At 45.6% G+C, this 17,718-nt stretch overlaps 1 protein-coding gene across 5 annotated transcripts; it reads right to left on the reverse strand.

Moving 5' to 3' along the window:
- Positions 1 to 294: 294 nt before the first annotated feature.
- LOC121606660 (far upstream element-binding protein 3-like) lies at positions 295 to 14,328 on the reverse strand. 5 transcript variants are annotated; one of them, XM_041937127.1, is made up of 18 exons: positions 14,211 to 14,328; positions 10,336 to 10,444; positions 9,697 to 9,727; positions 9,344 to 9,390; positions 8,474 to 8,545; positions 8,265 to 8,322; positions 8,011 to 8,173; positions 7,821 to 7,919; positions 7,597 to 7,698; positions 7,356 to 7,473; positions 6,735 to 6,835; positions 6,431 to 6,569; positions 3,435 to 3,595; positions 2,617 to 2,687; positions 2,268 to 2,353; positions 1,683 to 1,754; positions 1,168 to 1,265; positions 295 to 1,032 (listed from the first exon to the last, which is right to left on the reverse strand). In XM_041937127.1, the coding sequence occupies exons 1-18, from the start codon at positions 14,301 to 14,303 to the stop codon at positions 1,024 to 1,026; spliced, it is 1,629 nt and encodes a 542-aa protein (XP_041793061.1). In that variant the 5' UTR covers positions 14,304 to 14,328; the 3' UTR covers positions 295 to 1,023. The 5 variants fall into 5 exon arrangements, with proteins under 5 accessions (XP_041793061.1, XP_041793060.1, XP_041793059.1 ...); XM_041937126.1 differs by having other exon boundaries at positions 9,344 to 9,393; XM_041937125.1 differs by having other exon boundaries at positions 9,697 to 9,730.
- Between the last annotated feature and the right edge of the window lie 3,390 nt (positions 14,329 to 17,718).

Here is a 17,718-nt window from a genome sequence, read left to right on the forward strand (position 1 = left end):
ACGTTTAGCTAACTCGTGCACTTAGGTAACACGCTTGTTTAGATAATACATCGCTAACAGAATCGATAACTTCATTGTTCAGCTCCTAACACTTCTTCTACAAACAAATCGCCAAAGTAGAAATACAGAACTAAGTTACAACAATAATAAAGTTTCACTCTGTAAGAAAATAGTCATTTCCCTGCTTTTTGTAATGAAAGTTGATGCGGGGAAACACGGTGTCGGCTGGAGGTTAAATCCTGTGGAGGACACAAAGTGTTTGACCACAGAGAGATCTGGCTTTAGACAACGCAATATAAATCGTCATTTATTCATCTTTACATCATAATAAAAACTAAAGAATCACTATAGAGATACAGGTATAAGAACTATCATCAAACCAAAAGAAAACAATAAACGCATCATTGCACCTCCAAGATGGCGACTGAACAGGTAAAATTAGATCGAGAACAAACAGACCCAGCGAGCACAAATTTAGTACAAAAAACAGTTTTGTCTCTGACGGTAAAACATTAAATTTCCATCTGACGCTATTAAAATATTTCTATGCCACAAAAAAAAGAAAAAAAAAAGCCAACACACACAATCTGACGCATGCTTTAAAACATTATCATAAACAAAATAATAATAATAATAATATCTGATTTTCTTACTCAAGACTGCTAAGCCTTATACCGTTTTCTTATTGGAAAATAAAACTAGACAAAATATAGATTATACTGGATTTTTTTTGTTCAAAGCCACACTGATACATCTTTAAGTTCAAGTTTGATAAAAAACAAAACAAAAAGAAAAATCAGGTCTACACTGTGGAGAGACCAGAGGCTAGTCCAAAAAAATCTGCCCGACAAAATATCAACTTTGTAAGGTTAAAAAACAGAAAGAAAAGAGTTCGTGATTTTTCAGTTAATCCTTAGTTTTTCTCTACAAAAGGAAGGAGGAAGCGGCAGAGCGTTGCTAGGAAACCCCGACTCAGTTGCCGTCGACGACCATCCGAGGCCTTCGCCAGTGAGGGAGGAGCCTCTAGTGATCCTGAAGAGACAGGAAATGACATCACTGTTTACAGGTTTGAATCGCTCCTGATGGTTCCTGGAGCATCTGAAAACCTTTGATGCAAACTACAGATCAGAACCTGCGACAGCGTCTGAACAGCTTCCTGGGTGTTACCTGTATCTGGGCGGGGTTCCACAGGTAGGGCTGCTGTCTGTAGTATTCTGCTAACGCTGCAGTGTAGTCTGGCACTGAACTCTGCTGAGACGACTGACCTACAGACACACAGGTGAACAGGAGGACATCTGTCAGTATCATCCAGCAGCTCCACAACAACATGATGACTGATGGGGAGTCGAGTTCGTGTCAGTCCAGTACTCTCTCTCTGAGCTCTGTGTTTGGTCTCCTCCAGCTCTGTAGCTGCTAAATGCTGCTCTATGTTCACCAGCTGCTCTCTGACTGAGTCTGTCTGCTGTTTGCTGCTCAGCAGGAAGTGATCGGAAGCTTTTTACAGCTTTTATTGTGAAAGCGCCGCAGTGAGAGCGAAGCAGAACAGAGGAGTCGTGTCTACAGTTCACAGTGAGCTGAGAGGAGCTGCAGAGTTCTCCACCAGACACCTTTCAGCTGCCTCTCAGGTAACAGTTAGTCAGTCCAGGTGAGAGGCTGTGCAGTCAGTCAGACAGATGTCGTACTTTGTTTCTTGTAGTAGTCCTCCCAGGCCTTACTGTAGTCTGTCATCAAGCTCTGAGGCTGACTCTGCTGACCTGCAAACACACAACAACACACACACGGACTGAACTCCAGGACGTCAAAGCAAGAACATTTACTGCAGAGACGAGACGAGAAGAAGAAAACTGGAGCTGAAGACATGAACAGTCACACTGCAGCAAATAATATGAAGGGACACCTGAACGCATCCTGATACCTTCACTGACAGGCTGAAAATTCAGTTATTCAGCTGAAGAGTCAAGAAGAACATACAATGATACACAATATTTGGGTCAGCTCAGATGAACTCTCTGTGGTGGAACCAAACATCAAACTAACTAGTTTAGGAGCTGTGGTTTCTGAGGACCAGCAGCAGACCACTGAATGTTCCAGCTGTCAGGAAGGAGCTCTCTTATTCGCCGACCTGTCGGCCGCCCTCCCTTCACTCTGACCTCCAGTGGAGACCAGGTCAGAACCTGGAGCTGAAGCTCACTGGAGGCTGGAGGTCCTGCTCCTCTGCAGCAGTGTGTGTGTGTGTGTATGGGTGTGGGTGTGTGTGTGTGTGTTACCAGGGTCTTGTTGTCCAGGGTTCTGCCAGCTGGTCTGGTAGGTGTTTCCCCAAACTCCAGTCAGGAAGGTCTGACCACTGCCACAGCTACACGCACACGCAGACACACACACAATTAAACACACTCCAGTGTACAGTACATGTGCAGAATATCTACAAATAATAATTAAATTAAATTCATTCATTTGTCCTTTTATTGCAAGTTTTTAATAAAGTTTTACAAAAAAAGAAGCTTGTTGTTTTGTCTCTGCTGCATCTCCCTTCAGTTCAGTCTGACAGCCTCACATCTAAAAGAAAAACTGTGTGTGCGTGCATGTGTGTGTGTGTGTGTGTGTGCGTGTGCGTCTTACTTCTGGTGTGCAGCAGGGCCCTGGGTGAAGGGACTGAAGCCAAAACCTCCATTACTCATAATACCTGAGCCCTGAAGAGAGGAGACCTTCAGTCATGATGCTTCATCACAGTCATCACAACACATCATGACATCACAACATCATGACATCACGACATCATGACATCATCATAACCCCGCTGCTCACTCACGTTTTGTCAGGATCACAGAATATTCTTTGTCACAGTTGTGACGACTCAGAACAACGACAGACAGCTGAATGATGAACATTTACGTTTCACTGGTTTTACTGGTTTCACTGTAAAGACTCGGCTGACACAGCTGACACGCTTTCTGCTTCAGCTGCAGCTGGATCTGGATCTGGATCTGTTATTTGGGGGACCTTCAGATCACTGAAATGAAACGTTCATCGTTGGGTTGTTCTGTGTCAGACTGGAGTCGCTTCACTGTCTGTGAGGAGCCGTTAAACTCATTGATTTTATCTTTTGTGTTGTTCTTTCATAGATTGAAGGATTTCTTTCACTTTAAGAACACCATGAGCACTTCCAGTGGCCGACACGTCAGGACTGGACAGGACAATCCGGCAAGAGAACTTTGAAACAAGGCCACAAAGGATCTGCTTAGTGTCAGAAGCAGAACGCAAACATTCAGAATGAAACAGAGCAGCAGCTTCAGCTTGAAGACTAAAGTCAGGCTCAGTGACGATGAGTCTGGACCATCAGGACGGACGTTTGGTTCAGGACTCAGCTTCAGTCCGGCTCGATGAGTCGCAGGTTTCTGTTAAGTGTCATTTCATTGTGGTGCGTTTGTTTTGCGTACCCCGATCTTGTCGTCTATAAGTTGGCGGGCCAGGTCCATCTGCTGGGCGGTGCCTCTGATGGTGAAGACCCGGGTGTTGGGGTCGGTGGAGGGGGGAGGGTTCCTCTGCAGCTCCACGTGAGCTCCAGACTGCTGGTTAATACTTTTAATGGTTTCTCCACCTGCAAACACACACAGAAACACACACAGACACACAGACACACACACAGAGACACACACAGAGACACACACACACACACACATGATGATAGTTGGAACAGTGGAAGATGAACCGAGCAGGTTTTGTGTATTTTACGATGTTAAATCGCTGTTTTTGTGAATGGAGTCTGGTGGCTGTGGTGAGACTGAGGTCCATCTCTGTCGCATCCTCTGACACTTTTTATAACCCCCTGAGTCTGTCAGTGGCAGAAACAAACTCTGGATATAAATATGTATTGAGCGAGTGTGCATCAGCGTTGGTTTTAATTCAAATCTGATAATAATAATAATTTTATTTATATAGCACCTTACAACATCAGACAGATGATCAAAGAGCTTTACAGAAAAATTACAAAAGATACAAAAAAAAAAAACAGTAACATGCACATCAAAGGGTAAAAGTTCCACAATATTAAAAGCCGGTCTGAATAAATGAGTTTTAAGATGTGATTTAAAAAGTGCCAAGTCATTAATGGAATGCAATTCAGGGGGGAGGGAGTTCCACAATTTCGGGGCCGCTATCGAGAAAGCACGACCCCCCACTGTTTAAAATTAGAAAAAGGAACCAACAGGGGCTGTTCTGAGGACCGGGGGGCTCTACAGTGTCGTCTAAGCTTTATACAATCAGACAGATACTCTGGAACAAGGACGGCTTTAAACACAAACATTATCACAGAAATGTGACCAGGTTTTATAGATCAGTGTCGTAGTCGTCATACTCTCAAACTTGTGGCTTCTTCTGTACAATGACTGAATGAGCTGCTTTATGTCATTAATTCTGACACGTTGTCTAAATAATTAGCTGACGAGGCAAACATCACTCCACAGATTAGTCATTAATCAACTAATTCTCTCAAATATTTGCTTCTATTGAAAGTATAATTAATTTAGATCATTTTTAATGGATCTGGTGCCTTTAAATTCAAACTCATTTGTTTTAATGACGTTTTTGAAACTGGCTTTAGTGTGTGTGTGTGTGTGTGTGTGTGTGTGTGTTTGTGTGTGTGTGTGTGTAGACAGTACGACATTCATCAGTATTGTCCAATAGAAAGTCCCGACAAACAACAGCCCACCAGACACACAGACACACAGACCATATGGTGTCTAAACAGCGGCCACTTGACATTTCTTTTTTCTGGAGCTTTTATTTTGGAAGCTGCTGCTTGACCCTCTTGACACACACACACAAACCCACCCACACACACACACACACACACACCCGCACCCAACCACCCACCCGCACCCGCACCACCCCCCCAACCACCCCCACACGCACGCACGCACGCACGCACGCACGGGCTGGTGAATGGTGGATGTCTTTAAGAGGTTTTCAGAGGGCGGGTGGTGCTGATGGAGCTCTGTCCTCAGGCTTTCATGGTTGTTGTTTGTGTTTCTGGGTTTCACAGTACTGTCAGTACTCAGATGTACCTCGTGTTTACTGCTTCTTTCATTAATGAAAACACTGATAATATTTTACAGTTTACTAAACTTCTAGTTTCTAGTTTCTTTACTGAACTGTACTGCGTTCCTTTACTGTACTGTACTGCGTTTCTTTACTGCACTGTACTGCGTTTCTTTACTGCACTGTACTGCGTTTCTTTACTGTACTGTACTCCGTTTCTTTACTGCACTGTACTGCGTTTCTTTACTGCACTGTACTGCGTTTCTTTACTGCACTGTACTGCGTTTCTTTACTGTACTGTACTGCGTTTCTTTACTGTACTGTACTGCGTTCCTTTACTGAACTGTACTGCGTTTCTTTACTGTACTGTACTGCGTTTCTTTACTGCACTGTACTGCGTTTCTTTACTGTACTGTACTGCGTTTCCTGACCAAACTATACTGCGTTTCTTTACTGAACTGTACTGCGTTTCTTTACTGTACTGTACTGCGTTTCTTTACTGTACTGTACTGCGTTTCTTTACTGCACTGTACTGCGTTTCTTTACTGTACTGTACTGCGTTTCCTGACCAAACTATACTGCATTTCTTTACTGAACTGTACTGCGTTCCTTTACTGAACTGTACTGCGTTTCTTTACTGTACTGTACTGCGTTTCTTTACTGTACTGTACTGCGTTTCTTTACTGCACTGTACTGCGTTTCTTTACTGCACTGTACTGCGTTTCTTTACTGGACTATACTGCGTTTTTTTTACTGTACTGTGTTCTTTTACTGAACCGTACTGCGTTCCTTTACTGAGCCGTACTGCGTTTCTTTACTGCTTTGCATTTCTTTACTGAGCCGTACTGCGTTTCTTTACTGCTTTGCGTTTCTTTACTGAGCCGTACTGTGTTTCTCTACTGAGCAGTACTGCGTTTCTTTACTGTACTGTGGTTTGTCACACTCAGCCTGCAGCTGTTGCAGCTGTTGTACTTTACTTTACTTCCGAATCTGCAGTTCGATTACTTCACTGCATATCAAAGTGAAAATTCGAGCACATTTGAAGTTCAGGACTTTCTGTCTTTGGATGAAGTACTTTGTGAAGCATCACTTTGCTTTACTTGTTATTTCAACGTGCGACTTCTTCATCAGCAGATCTGCTGCTGCTCTGTACATACGTACTCATGTGTACTCACTGGATTGGAGTATTAAACACTGTGTAGTTACCACGCTGACCTCTCTGTTACTGCATCAACACACTAATGAACAACATGAAGCCCTGTGCAGGTTGTAGACAGGTCCCACACATGTCAGACATTTGTTCCGTCACATCAGGAACTCGAGCAGCGGTAAAACGTCCTGGCGCTAATGACTTCCACAGCTGCCTAATCTCAGCCAATCAGATTTCCTCTCCTACCTTTGCCGATGACCAGGCCACACTTGTCAGCGGGGATGGTGTAGGTCACTTCCTGTAGCGGACCAGGAGAGCCCATAGTCCAATCACCACGACCTCTGACCCTCCCACCCCGCAGGGCGGAGCCAAACCCATCACGCTCCTGCAAGAACAAACACACACACACACACACAATGAAGGGAGCATTGTGAACCAGAGTTCATTGTAAACGTCCCTGTGTGTGTGTGTGTGTGTGTGTGTGTAGGTGTGTGTGTGTGTAGGTGTGTGTGTGTGTAGGTGTGTGTGTGTGTGTGTGTGTGTGTGTTACCTGTGCAGTCTGGATTAGTTCATTGATGAGGTGGACAGCATGCTGGCAGCGGTCTGGCTGACCCATCACCATGGCAACTCGCTCTGGGCTGATGCCATCATCTGGAGGAAACATAGAGGTCAAAGGTGGTCGGGTCTGCACCCTTAATCTGGATCATACCGTCATAGACACGCAGCTTTATTCTGTATTATAATGATTACACAGAGCAGTTTAATCTGGATTTCCTCTATAAACAGATTTTACAGGTAAAACTGGCCAGTTTTAATCTGGATTACACTGTTGTTCACAGTTTTGATCTAGATTACAGTGGTGCAGACAGATACTGTTAAATCAGATCACACTAGTGTCAATATTCCAGTTTAAAGAGACCGGACTAGTTTTAAACTGGATTATACTGGTGTAAACTGAATGAATTTAGTATAAACAGACTTATTTCTAACTGGGTTATGCTGGTGTAAACAGACCAGATATAAACTGTATTACCAGTGTAAACAGATCAGATGATGTCACTTTTAAACTGAATTACACTGGTGTAAATAGACCAGTTTACTCTGAATATTGGTGCACTGGACGATGGATTTCGGCGGTGCAAACTTTCTAGATTTACTGGTATAAACAGACCTGCTTTAAACTGGATCCGCACTCCTGCATCATTCTGGATCTTCTTGATCATTTCTCCATTCCTGCCAATCACGATGCCAACAGCAAACCGTGGAACTGGAACCTGCAGAGGGACAGACTACACATGAATGGACCTTTTAAAGAGCGATTCAATGGACGCTCATACATGCTAGCTGCTGCTAAATGCTAACAGTGTGTGTGTGTGTGTGTGTGTGTGTGTGTGTGTGTGTGTGTGTCGTACATCCAGGTTGGTTCCTCCCAATCGGGCGCTGAAGTCGTTGCGACCCGACCTAAAGTCTCCGTCCTTCTCCCGGATCACCTCCAACACCAGCTCTCGCGCTGCCTGAAGGAGGAGACAAGAGGAGGTGGTGAGCTGTGCACAGACCAGATGAAGAACCAGCGGGGACTGAGGAAGAGGAGCAGCTGGCCCCCGTGATGCTGCAGTGGAAGCACAAACGCGAGTACCTGCACTTTGTACGGGTCTCCAGAGATGCGGAGAGGTTTGTCGGCTCCCGTCGGCATCGGCCCGTCCTGGATCATCATCATCTTCACGCCCGCTCTCTCCTGATGGAAGGGTCAGACGTATCAAACACCTCGGTGGTTCAATGCCCAACAGCTGGTGCAGTTCTCCCACACACGCTGTCAATCACCCTACCTGCAGCTGCTTGATGGTGTCTCCGCCCCGGCCGATCACCAGCCCCACCTTACTGGCCGGGATCAGCATCTCCTGCACGGAGGCACCGCCTTCCCCGTCGCCGTGGAAACCCGGACCATTTCTACAGCGATCCACGATCTGGACCAGCAGCCGCTTCGCCTGCCTGTAAACACACACACACACACACACACAGGTGAGCAGCAGGTTGAGGTGACATCATCAGAGCAGGTGTTGGTGGACGTATGAAAACTCACTCGATGCTCTCTGGAGTTCCAGTCAGGGAACATGGCCGCTCCATGAGACCGCCGCTGTCTGCACACACGCGCACACACACACAGAGACACACACACACAGTTCAGGTGTTTCCTGAAGGTGTCTGGAGTTTAACACGTCTCACAGATGTGGAACATGAAGAACAGGTAAAACAGACAGGAGAAGCATGTAAACAGTCAGACAGTCTCACCAGCAGCAATCTGGATCTTGCAGCCAGACTCCAACTGGATCCTGGTGATCTGTTCACCTCCTCGTCCAATAACTGGAGGACGAGAGAAACGAATCTTTCTATGACAGGTGTAAGGTTCAAGGAGCTCCTGAAGGTTCATGTAGAAGGGTTTCGGTTAGATTAACGGATTCTGGCTCGTGTTAAAAGGTCGGGTTCTCGGTCAGATTCAAGGGTTCTATGTGAAATGATGGTTTTAGGTCAGGTGGAAGGTTCTAGGTCAGGCATGTCAAACTCATTCCATAAAGGTTCGTGTGGCTGCAGGTTTTAGGAGCACAGCAGGCCAACCAATCAACATCAAGGGATCACTTAGTTATCAGCTGAAGACTGAGATCAGCTGATTAGTTGATTCCAGCCTGGTGTGCTCCTCCTTGGTTGGAATGAAACTTGCAGCCACACGGCCCTTTATGGAATCAGTTTGACATGCCTGTTCTAGGTCACCTGAAAAGGTTTTAGTTAGAATGATGAGGTTCTATCTGAAGATAATCCCAAATTGGGTAAAAAGGTCCCATCTTAAGGGAGAACGTTCTAGAACAGATGAAGAAAGGTTCTAGGACAATCGACAAGATCTGCTCAGACTGTCCATGAGCAGGTTAAAGGTGTTACATCAGACTAAAAGAGTTCTAGAAGAGATGAAAAGGTTCTACATTAAACATAACAGTCTGAATTATATAAATGTATAAATCAAAAAGATCAACTGAGAACCAGACTGTGATGGAGGGGGTCCAGACTTCAGATCACCTGCTCTTAACAACAACAACAATCTGATTGGACGATGGAGCCTTCAGACACCTGAGCAGCAGGGAGGACTGAGAGGTCAGAGGTCATACTCACTGAAGCCAACCATCCTGTCGGGGACCTTGTAATCCTCTGTGATTACCCTGCTGCAACACACACACACACACACACACATTAACATCCCGGTCACACAGACAACCCATGACCACAGTGTGTGTGTGTGTGTGTGTGTGTCAATAAGTGATTATGTTGATGATGAAGACTGTGGGAGGACAGATCTATAAACACTTACCGGCTGTTTCACACCTTCGTACTGGTGTGTATTTGCAAACAAGACTATGATGCTGAACACATGTCATTATCTTTGCTCCCTGCTGTGTGTGTGTGTGTGTGTGTGTGTGTGTGTGTGTGTGTGTGTGTGTGTGATCAATATGGACTGCTGCTCGTACCTTTGATGCCCCATGGCTGCTAGCTGGTTACCTACTGAGAGACAGAGACACAGATTAGTATGAGTGACCTGATGGAGCTGCTGACTGACGCCTCATTGGTTCCTGCTGAAGACGTAAAAACACCTGACAAACATGTCAAAACGTTTCACCTGAAAAGAAAAAGCTCAGAAATCTCCTACAGCTCTCAGCTGGACTGAAAACATCCTGCTCAGGTAAGACGAGGTTCTAGCTGAGGTCAGCAGGGTCTCTGTGACCGATCAGGCTAAAGGTTCTCGGTTGGGTAAAATGTTCCTGGTTTTATGGAAGGCTCCAGTGAAAAGGCTCTGGGTCAGGTAGCAGGTTAATAATAATGGCTGAATTTTCAGATGTCATCGTGTTAGTGAGGAGACAGACTGAACATCGTCAAACTGTCTCCAGTGTGGTCTACAACAAGTCCTGTAACCAGCTGAGGCTTCAAATACAGACTGACCCCCCAGAAAGTCAAGACAGCACCCAACCAGGACGTTATCTGACTAAACTGTCTCAAAGGGAAAATCGACCCACGTGATCCTGGATTTCTTATTTTCCATCTACATGAGTCTTAATGTGCAGGATGTTTAATGATACATGATGTCAATAAATGTCACTCCTCTTCCTCACCTCCGTCCTCTCCGGGTCGTTTCTGGCCGGGGTAGTACAGCGAGGGCTCGACGCTTCCTGAGGAGCTGTTGAGGTGGGACATGGCTTCTCCACCCATCTTTCCCACCATCTGAGACACAGACAGAAGACAAACAGCTGTAACATCTGGACGTGAGAACAGACCAGAGCCCAGTGCTGACAAATAAAGGCCGAGTAGCAACGCAGCTAACGGGGGGGGGGCAAAGTCTTTGTCTGGCACATCACAAGATGTCAAGTCCTGAGTCAAAGCCCGGGTCGAGCCGGGCGATAAAACAATCCTGATAGAGGACAGTGACGACATGATGTCGACAAAGACGATGAAATAAGTTTTACCCGATTTGTTCGCTCTAACACGACAAATAAAGTTTCTGCCGCCGCTCTGCGTCGCTGACACCGAGGTGTTCACCCGACAAAGCTTTTTACCAAACGCCTGCTGAAGAAGCAGAAATGTGACGTCTTCTGTCTCTCTGCCTCCTCTTCATCACAGCCCGTCTGTTTTCCAAAACTTCAAATAAAAATTAAAATCCAGATACAAAAAAACATGGTGGGGCTCCTGCCTCCTGCCCCCCAGCTTGAATGAACTCGCCTCTGGAGTGGAACAGCTGGATCCAGGTCTCTGCACAGACGTGGACAGTCTTTGCCATTTCATCAGGAGCAGGCCTGAGGCCGGCTGGGTCAGGACAGCTCTTACTTCTTCCCGGGGGGGTCGAACCACCCGCGGCGGCGCTGAAGATGACGAGGGCGGCGATCGCCTCAAGGTTCGCTCTCTTTATCCAAACTCTGTGCTTCATTTTGCTGCCAAACGTGTTTCTGCCAAACGTGTTTCAGCAATGAAGCCGAGCAGCGGCTGCACATGAACTGCTGCTGAATGAACCAATGAATGAACCAATGAATGAATGAATGAATGAATGAATGCTACGCAGCACGGACTCCAAACAGAGGAGTAGAACTGATCACGACTGGGAATGAAGTCAGTTAAAAGGCGTCTGATGTGAACGACAGCGTTCAAAGCAACGACAACATGAAACGAACACAACGTGACGGTTAAACTGCAGAGGTGAAGTGTGTGACGAGCACTGAGCTGTGACACGGTCAAGACAGACAGACAAACAGACAGGTAACCTGTCTTTGATAAAGACGATAAAGAGGAAAGAGTAGCACACCTGTTTACACCTGTTCACACCTGTTCACACCTGTTTACACCTGTTCACACCTGTTTACACCTGTTTACACCTGTTCACACCTCACTCTGGCATCACTCAGATTGTTGTTTTAACAATATGAATTCAGGGTTGCAGGATGGTTCAGCAGGGAGATCCTCTGCATCAAACCAAGCGCTCCCAGCTCGTCCACAGGTAACGGGACATCAACAGACGACTTCTGTTACGCGTCGCTGCGACTGAAGTGAACCTGAACCACATCCTGATGGCTCATCTCGTGCATGTAGATGCTGCTGACGTGATGTTTTTTCACTGTTATTCCTCATTTCATAGACCGACTGATTAATCAAAAAACATCACTTGATCAATCAATATTGAAAATGCTGATTAATCGCAGTCCCAGTGGAGGCGAGTCAGGACGCCTCCAGTCTAACACGCTGCAGTCGAAGCACATGCATCACGTTGTGTCCAACCGTGTGGAACGTCACAGAAACTTATAATATAAAATATATAATATATATAATATAACGAAGCTACCGAGGTCAGAAACCTTCATCACAAACAGCAGGACGCAGTTCAGATTCACAGCCCACGCTAAAGCTAAAGCTAAAGCTAAAGCTACGACTGTTCATGGAGCTGCTCGCCACCTCCTCCTCTCCGCTCCGGTGTCAGACAGTAACATCCGGCAGAAAGGCTTGAAGTGCATCACTTTGAGGTCACAGCAGCTTCAAATCAAATCAGTCATGAATCCATCACCAGTCTGTCAACGCAAGCTGTCATTGGTCAGCACGTCCGAGAGGTGAAACATGTCACATGACCTGCAGCTTCACCTCAGTTCTCCAATAAAGACAGAAGATTCAACAGGAGTCAAAGTCTTCCTGTTTAACTTTCATTCTCATCAATAGTTTAAGATGAGAAACCTTCAGATGAAGAAGGCCGTGAAGATGAGTTCAGTCTGATTCTGGATCAGCTCAGAGACGCTCTGAATGAGGTCAGGTGGGACTTCAGCTGATAATCTACATTAAAGGACTCCAATCAGAGCACAATAAAGACAAAAACCTGACTGGGTCATCCCTGCTGTGTTTGTCTTCAACAACTACAACTCCCATGAGCCTTTGAAAGCATTTCTGTGGCTGAGACTGTATATAAATACACACTGATACTGTAAGTGATAAATGACTTTAATGATTATCAAAGTTGTTGCCAATTAACATGTAGCTATGGTTAGCTCCACTAGCTTAGCTATCACTTATCTTTTTTTTTTAATTGTTCTGAAGACAGTCCAGAATAACACGAAGTTACAGCAGAAGACACAGAAACCAAACTGACACGTGACGATCACACGTCCGTCAGTAACGACAAGGCTGTGTGCGTTCACATTAAACCGCGAGGTGCAACATGTGGATCTGAACTGTTCACCTCTGGATAAAGTCTGACGAGGTCACGGCCCCCGACTGATCGATCGGTCACCTGTCGATCAGATTATTTGTGTCCGGTCAGAAACTTTGGTTGTCTGTCTGCAGTCTGTGCTGTTCTGGTTGCAGCTGTTTGGTGTGAAGATCAACAGAAGCACAGTGTGTCTGCCCAGTCTGTCGAGCTTTAGATCCAGGTCCAGGCTAGCTGTCCCCCCTGCTTCTAGTCTTTGTGCTAAGCTAGGCTAACCACATGCACAGACTGAACCTCACAACAATAAGACGGGGTCTGTAGTTCTGCATGGAAACAGTTGTGGTGTCTGATGAACCTGATTGGCTGCTCAGACTGGACTTCCTGGATTGTGTTTCAGGTCTTAAACAGACCTTGTGAACTCGGCAGTGTCATCTAGGTTGACTTTGTGAGCAGGTTTCTGAACCTGACACGTACAGCTGGATGCACTGACCTGAGCTCAGCCTAACACCTGACTTTAAACAAATATCACTCTGAGACTGAAACACCTGCACCAAGCCAACTTCACGTCAGAGCTGAATCCAGTGGATCCCAGTGTGTGGACACAGAGACACGCTGCTGGTCCCACTCAGACACTCGGTCTGTGTGTCCTACCTGTCTGTGTGCCTATAGGCAGCAGACACACCTCCACCGGCTGTATATGGTCTGACGCGGTTGCATAACGCCAGCCTAGTTTCTAACCAACTTACAGTAAACAGCAGCCTGTACGGAGAGGGGGAGGGGGGTCCGACTCTCATATTAACTGCTGGAAAGCGGATGCTTTAACACAGTATGAACACCCTGATTTGAGTGCTTTCAGCCCGGCCTGTTCAGCTCACTTTCACGGTCGTTGAAGCAAAGTAAAAAGTGTGGACTCGTTCTCGTCCTGACTGCTTTTCGTCCGTTTTTCTGTCTCGCAGCCCAACAGGTTGTCTGCCTCAGTGACACGTGTGGCCAAACTTCTGTCCTGCTCCCCCCCGGTCCCACCGCGCTCCCCTCCGGGTGACAGCTCCACAAACTCCCCCTAAACTAACTCCCGGAGCGTGTCAGCTCGAACAAAGTGATCAAACCCGGCCATAAGTCCAACTCCGAACTGCTTTCCGAGCTAGTTAGCATGCTAGTGTGTGTCTGTGTGAGTGTGTGTTGACGGAGCGCATAAGTTAGGAATAGCAGCAGCACAACACGGGCGAATTCGAATAAAAGTGCTTTGGCTCGATCTAAACGACCCGGTTCGGCCCGGAACGGCTGTGTGCTGAACCCCCGTAGAGTTGTTACCTGCCGGGCCCTCTGTAAAACATCGGCTAGGCCGTCTGACTTCAGCCCCGGCTGGTTCATCGAGGCCTGTCCCTGCACCAGCTCCGCCATCATAGCTCCACTAGCTAGCCGTTAGCTGTTAGCTGTTAGCCGGATTAGCTCGGGCTGCTAACTGAGCTGAAGCTTTGGTCAGAGAGTGTGTAGAGGCGTGACGTCTCACTCTGAAGGCATTTTTAGAAACCAAAATAAAGACGTAAAAGTTGAACAAAGTAAAAAAGGTGCTGCGCCAATGTGAACTAGATGAATTACAGGCAAAGACTTTATTCTCCTCTCAGATATAGATTTTGATAATCCCTTTTTTGTTTTTTGACCATAAAATGTAAACAATCATCAATTATCAAAAATAATAGTACAACAACACACAAAAATGGGTTGCATCATTAATTTTGTCAGTAAAATGCAACAATATAGCAAGACATTTCTTAAAAAACAAAACAAGCAAACTCATAAATAATCACGTTAATTCAGTCAAATAATAATAAAAACCTGAAATCCAATAAGGAATTAAAACACATTGTTTTTGGTGGGCTAAATGTGAATAAACTGAATCTGTATTCTATACACTAACTCAATGAAACCTGAAAACAGAAGTTCCTACCAGTCACCATGGTAACAGTATGATATATGGCCAGGTAAACAAGTAAACACATAAACAATAAACAGGTAATGCTCTAACACCTGATCGCCAGTCACAAAGGATACCTTATCCCTTACCTCATCCTCCTGCACTGTGACCACTTCCTGATCACAGGGGGTGTCCAGCTGGTCTGACCCATCCTGTTTTTTTACTCTTTATGTCTCATTGTTGCAAAGTGTGAAGTGTGCGTTTGATGTGGAGGAGTATATCTCATCTGCAATTTTCCAGCTTGGGATAAATAAAGTATATCTATCTGTCTGTCTGTCTGTCTGTCTGCCTGTCTATCTATCTATCTATCTATCTATCTATCTATCTATCTATCTATCTATCTATCTATCTATCTATCTATCTATCTATCTATCTATCTCATGGTGACTTTCATGAAGTTTGATGTGATAGTGCTTCAAACCCAGTAACAGATAAAGAATCCAACTCTCAGCTGACAGATGTGAAGACACTGCGCATATTCTTTCTAATATTACCTGTAACCTGTAAAACATTTCACCTCCTACATTTCACACCAGCTCAGTTTTTTGCAGACCAAATGTTTTGAGGTGTTTTTTTTAATCTACAGAGTGGTCCATCCTGTTCATAGAGGATCTCTGCTGCTGCTCAGCTGTTGGCAACTCTCTGCTCTGTTTCCGCTTCCGCGTTCAGTCACATGCTTCAACCAGCTCCACAGGTGGAGAGCAGAGTAAACTTGAAGAAGAAGAAGAAGAAGAAGAAGAAGAAGAGAGGGAGGAGGAGGAGGAGAAGTGTGGTGGGTCTGAGTGATCAGAGTTAGAAGTCAGTCAGAAACTCTTGTGTCCTCTCTGAGATCACTGTGATGTTCAGTGACCTCTGACCTTTGACCTCGGTGTGTTTGGCTGAACTGCAGAAATGAAGCAGAGCTGCACCAGACGATTACTTTCATTATCTATGAATCTGCAGATTATTTCCTGAACAAACACGTTCATCGTGCGACCTGTAACGTGTCAGCGAGCAGTGAGAAAAGCATGACTTCAGAGAGCAAAGGTGACGTATTTGAATGTGTCTCACAGCTAAACGTAGACATTCAGTTTGCTGAGATATGAACAGAGAACATCCTGATAAAGACGAGCTGGAACAGTTTGCTCATGTTTGACAAACTGACGTGAACGATGAATCGATCATCAGAATGTTTGCTGATTATTTTACGGTGACTCTGCGTGCTTCAAACTCCTAAAACATGTTCACACTCCCAGCAGGAGGTGTGAACATATTTTAGATGACTCCTACAGAGAATGTGTGTGTGTGCGTGTGTGTTTAATCATTTCTAAACTGAGACCAAATCCATTAAACAGCGAGGCAAAAATAAATGACAGACTGAGTGAGTGAGCGCTCTCACTTTAACACGCAGGATCACTGATACCCTGCAGTGACCCTGTGACCTCACTGCGACCTCTGATGACCTGTCAGACAACACACACCTGGCAGGTGGTGTCAGATGGTTCCTCCACCTGATGGGGCCGATAGTGGTATCTGTGAAAATATCTCCTTTAGTTCTTTAAGACTGTGAGAGAAACTTCTCGTCCTTCTTCAGCTAAATAAACTGTTTAAAAGCCTCTTGGATCAGCTGAAAATGCATCGTCACAGAGCTGAAAACAGGCTGTTTTTCTGAGATACGAGGTTCTCACAGGACAAACACATGATGTTCTTATAGAATATGATGCATCGCTGCAGATTAAACCAGCCAACAGGATATAAAGTAGTTCAGATGAGCTCAACCTGAAACATCTACAGCAGGAATATTAATTAACAAACATCGGAGATGAAACACTGACAGGAAACAACAACACTTACTGTGAGTACTTTAATAATACTCACATACTTTTACTTCAGTCAGGTTTTGGATGCAGGACTTTTACTTGTATTGGAGTATTTGCACAGTGTGTATTAGTATTTTTGCCTCAGTAAAGGTTGTGAGTACTTCAGAGAGTGTTTTGAGTACATTCAGTGCGATGACTGGAGGACAGATGTGATTGGTCTCTTCACTGGGGGGCAGACTGACGTGTTGGTTTGGTCTGAACTGACTTCAGTCGTCTGACAGATAACAAAGTTACAGTGTGATGGCAGAGAGTGATGAGTGTCTTTGTGAATGTGACAGGAAGTGGTTTCACCCGCTGAAGGTGCTGCACAGCACAGACCAGCGAATCACAGCCGAGCAGGTCGGTCCAGCATGCGTCCTCAGGCTGCTGTTCATCAACCACTGAGTCTTTGGACGGTTTATCACTTTGATGCCTGTTTTCTCTCCCTGTAATATTCCTGCGGTGACACGTCTGACTCCTCAGCTGCTTCAAACACTTCGAATAAATCAAACTGACTCTGCCGGCTGGGTATGAGGTCATGTGACTTCAGGCCAATCACACATTCCCAAACTGAGGGTGAAGGCGGTCCAATAATGGACCCGCTAAAGTCATGTTGCCTGAAAAAGACAGACACACACACACACACACACATATAAAACACACAGTGCATCTTCACAATGGAGAAGTTAAGAGAACAATACAAATAAAAATAATTCAAAGTTTCAGTGAAGCGGGAGAGCAATGAGTCAGATAATAAAAGCAGCCCTCAGGCTAAAAACATAAAGAGGAGCCAGAGGAGACGCTAACCGCTGTTCTTAGCTGCTAGCTGCCGTTAGCTCGTTAGCTCAGTTATCTGAGCCTCCCAGACTGAAGGGGGACAGTTTGACGACAGGGAAAACGGTACAGAGGTCATTTACAGCTCCTCGGACCTGGACTCTGACTCCGGGGACGCTGAAGACACGCAGCCCGGGACAGGAGAGCCGTGACCCGGAGACCAGCGAGAGCG

This window comes from Chelmon rostratus, chromosome 5 (assembly GCF_017976325.1).
Source record: "Chelmon rostratus isolate fCheRos1 chromosome 5, fCheRos1.pri, whole genome shotgun sequence".
NCBI lineage: Eukaryota > Metazoa > Chordata > Actinopteri > Chaetodontiformes > Chaetodontidae > Chelmon > Chelmon rostratus.

Excerpts from the sequence above, each read along its gene's own strand:
- LOC121606660 (XM_041937124.1), bottom strand. The coding sequence starts at position 14,303 with ATGATGGCGGAGCTGGTGCAGGGACAGGCCTCGATGAACCAGCCGGGG. Across the intron at positions 7,920-8,010 it reads ACACCATCAAGCAGCTGCAG|GAGAGAGCGGGCGTGAAGAT; the intron begins GTAGGGTGATTG and ends CCCTTCCATCAG. Across the intron at positions 7,699-7,820 it reads GAGACCCGTACAAAGTGCAG|GCAGCGCGAGAGCTGGTGTT; the intron begins GTACTCGCGTTT and ends CTCCTCCTTCAG.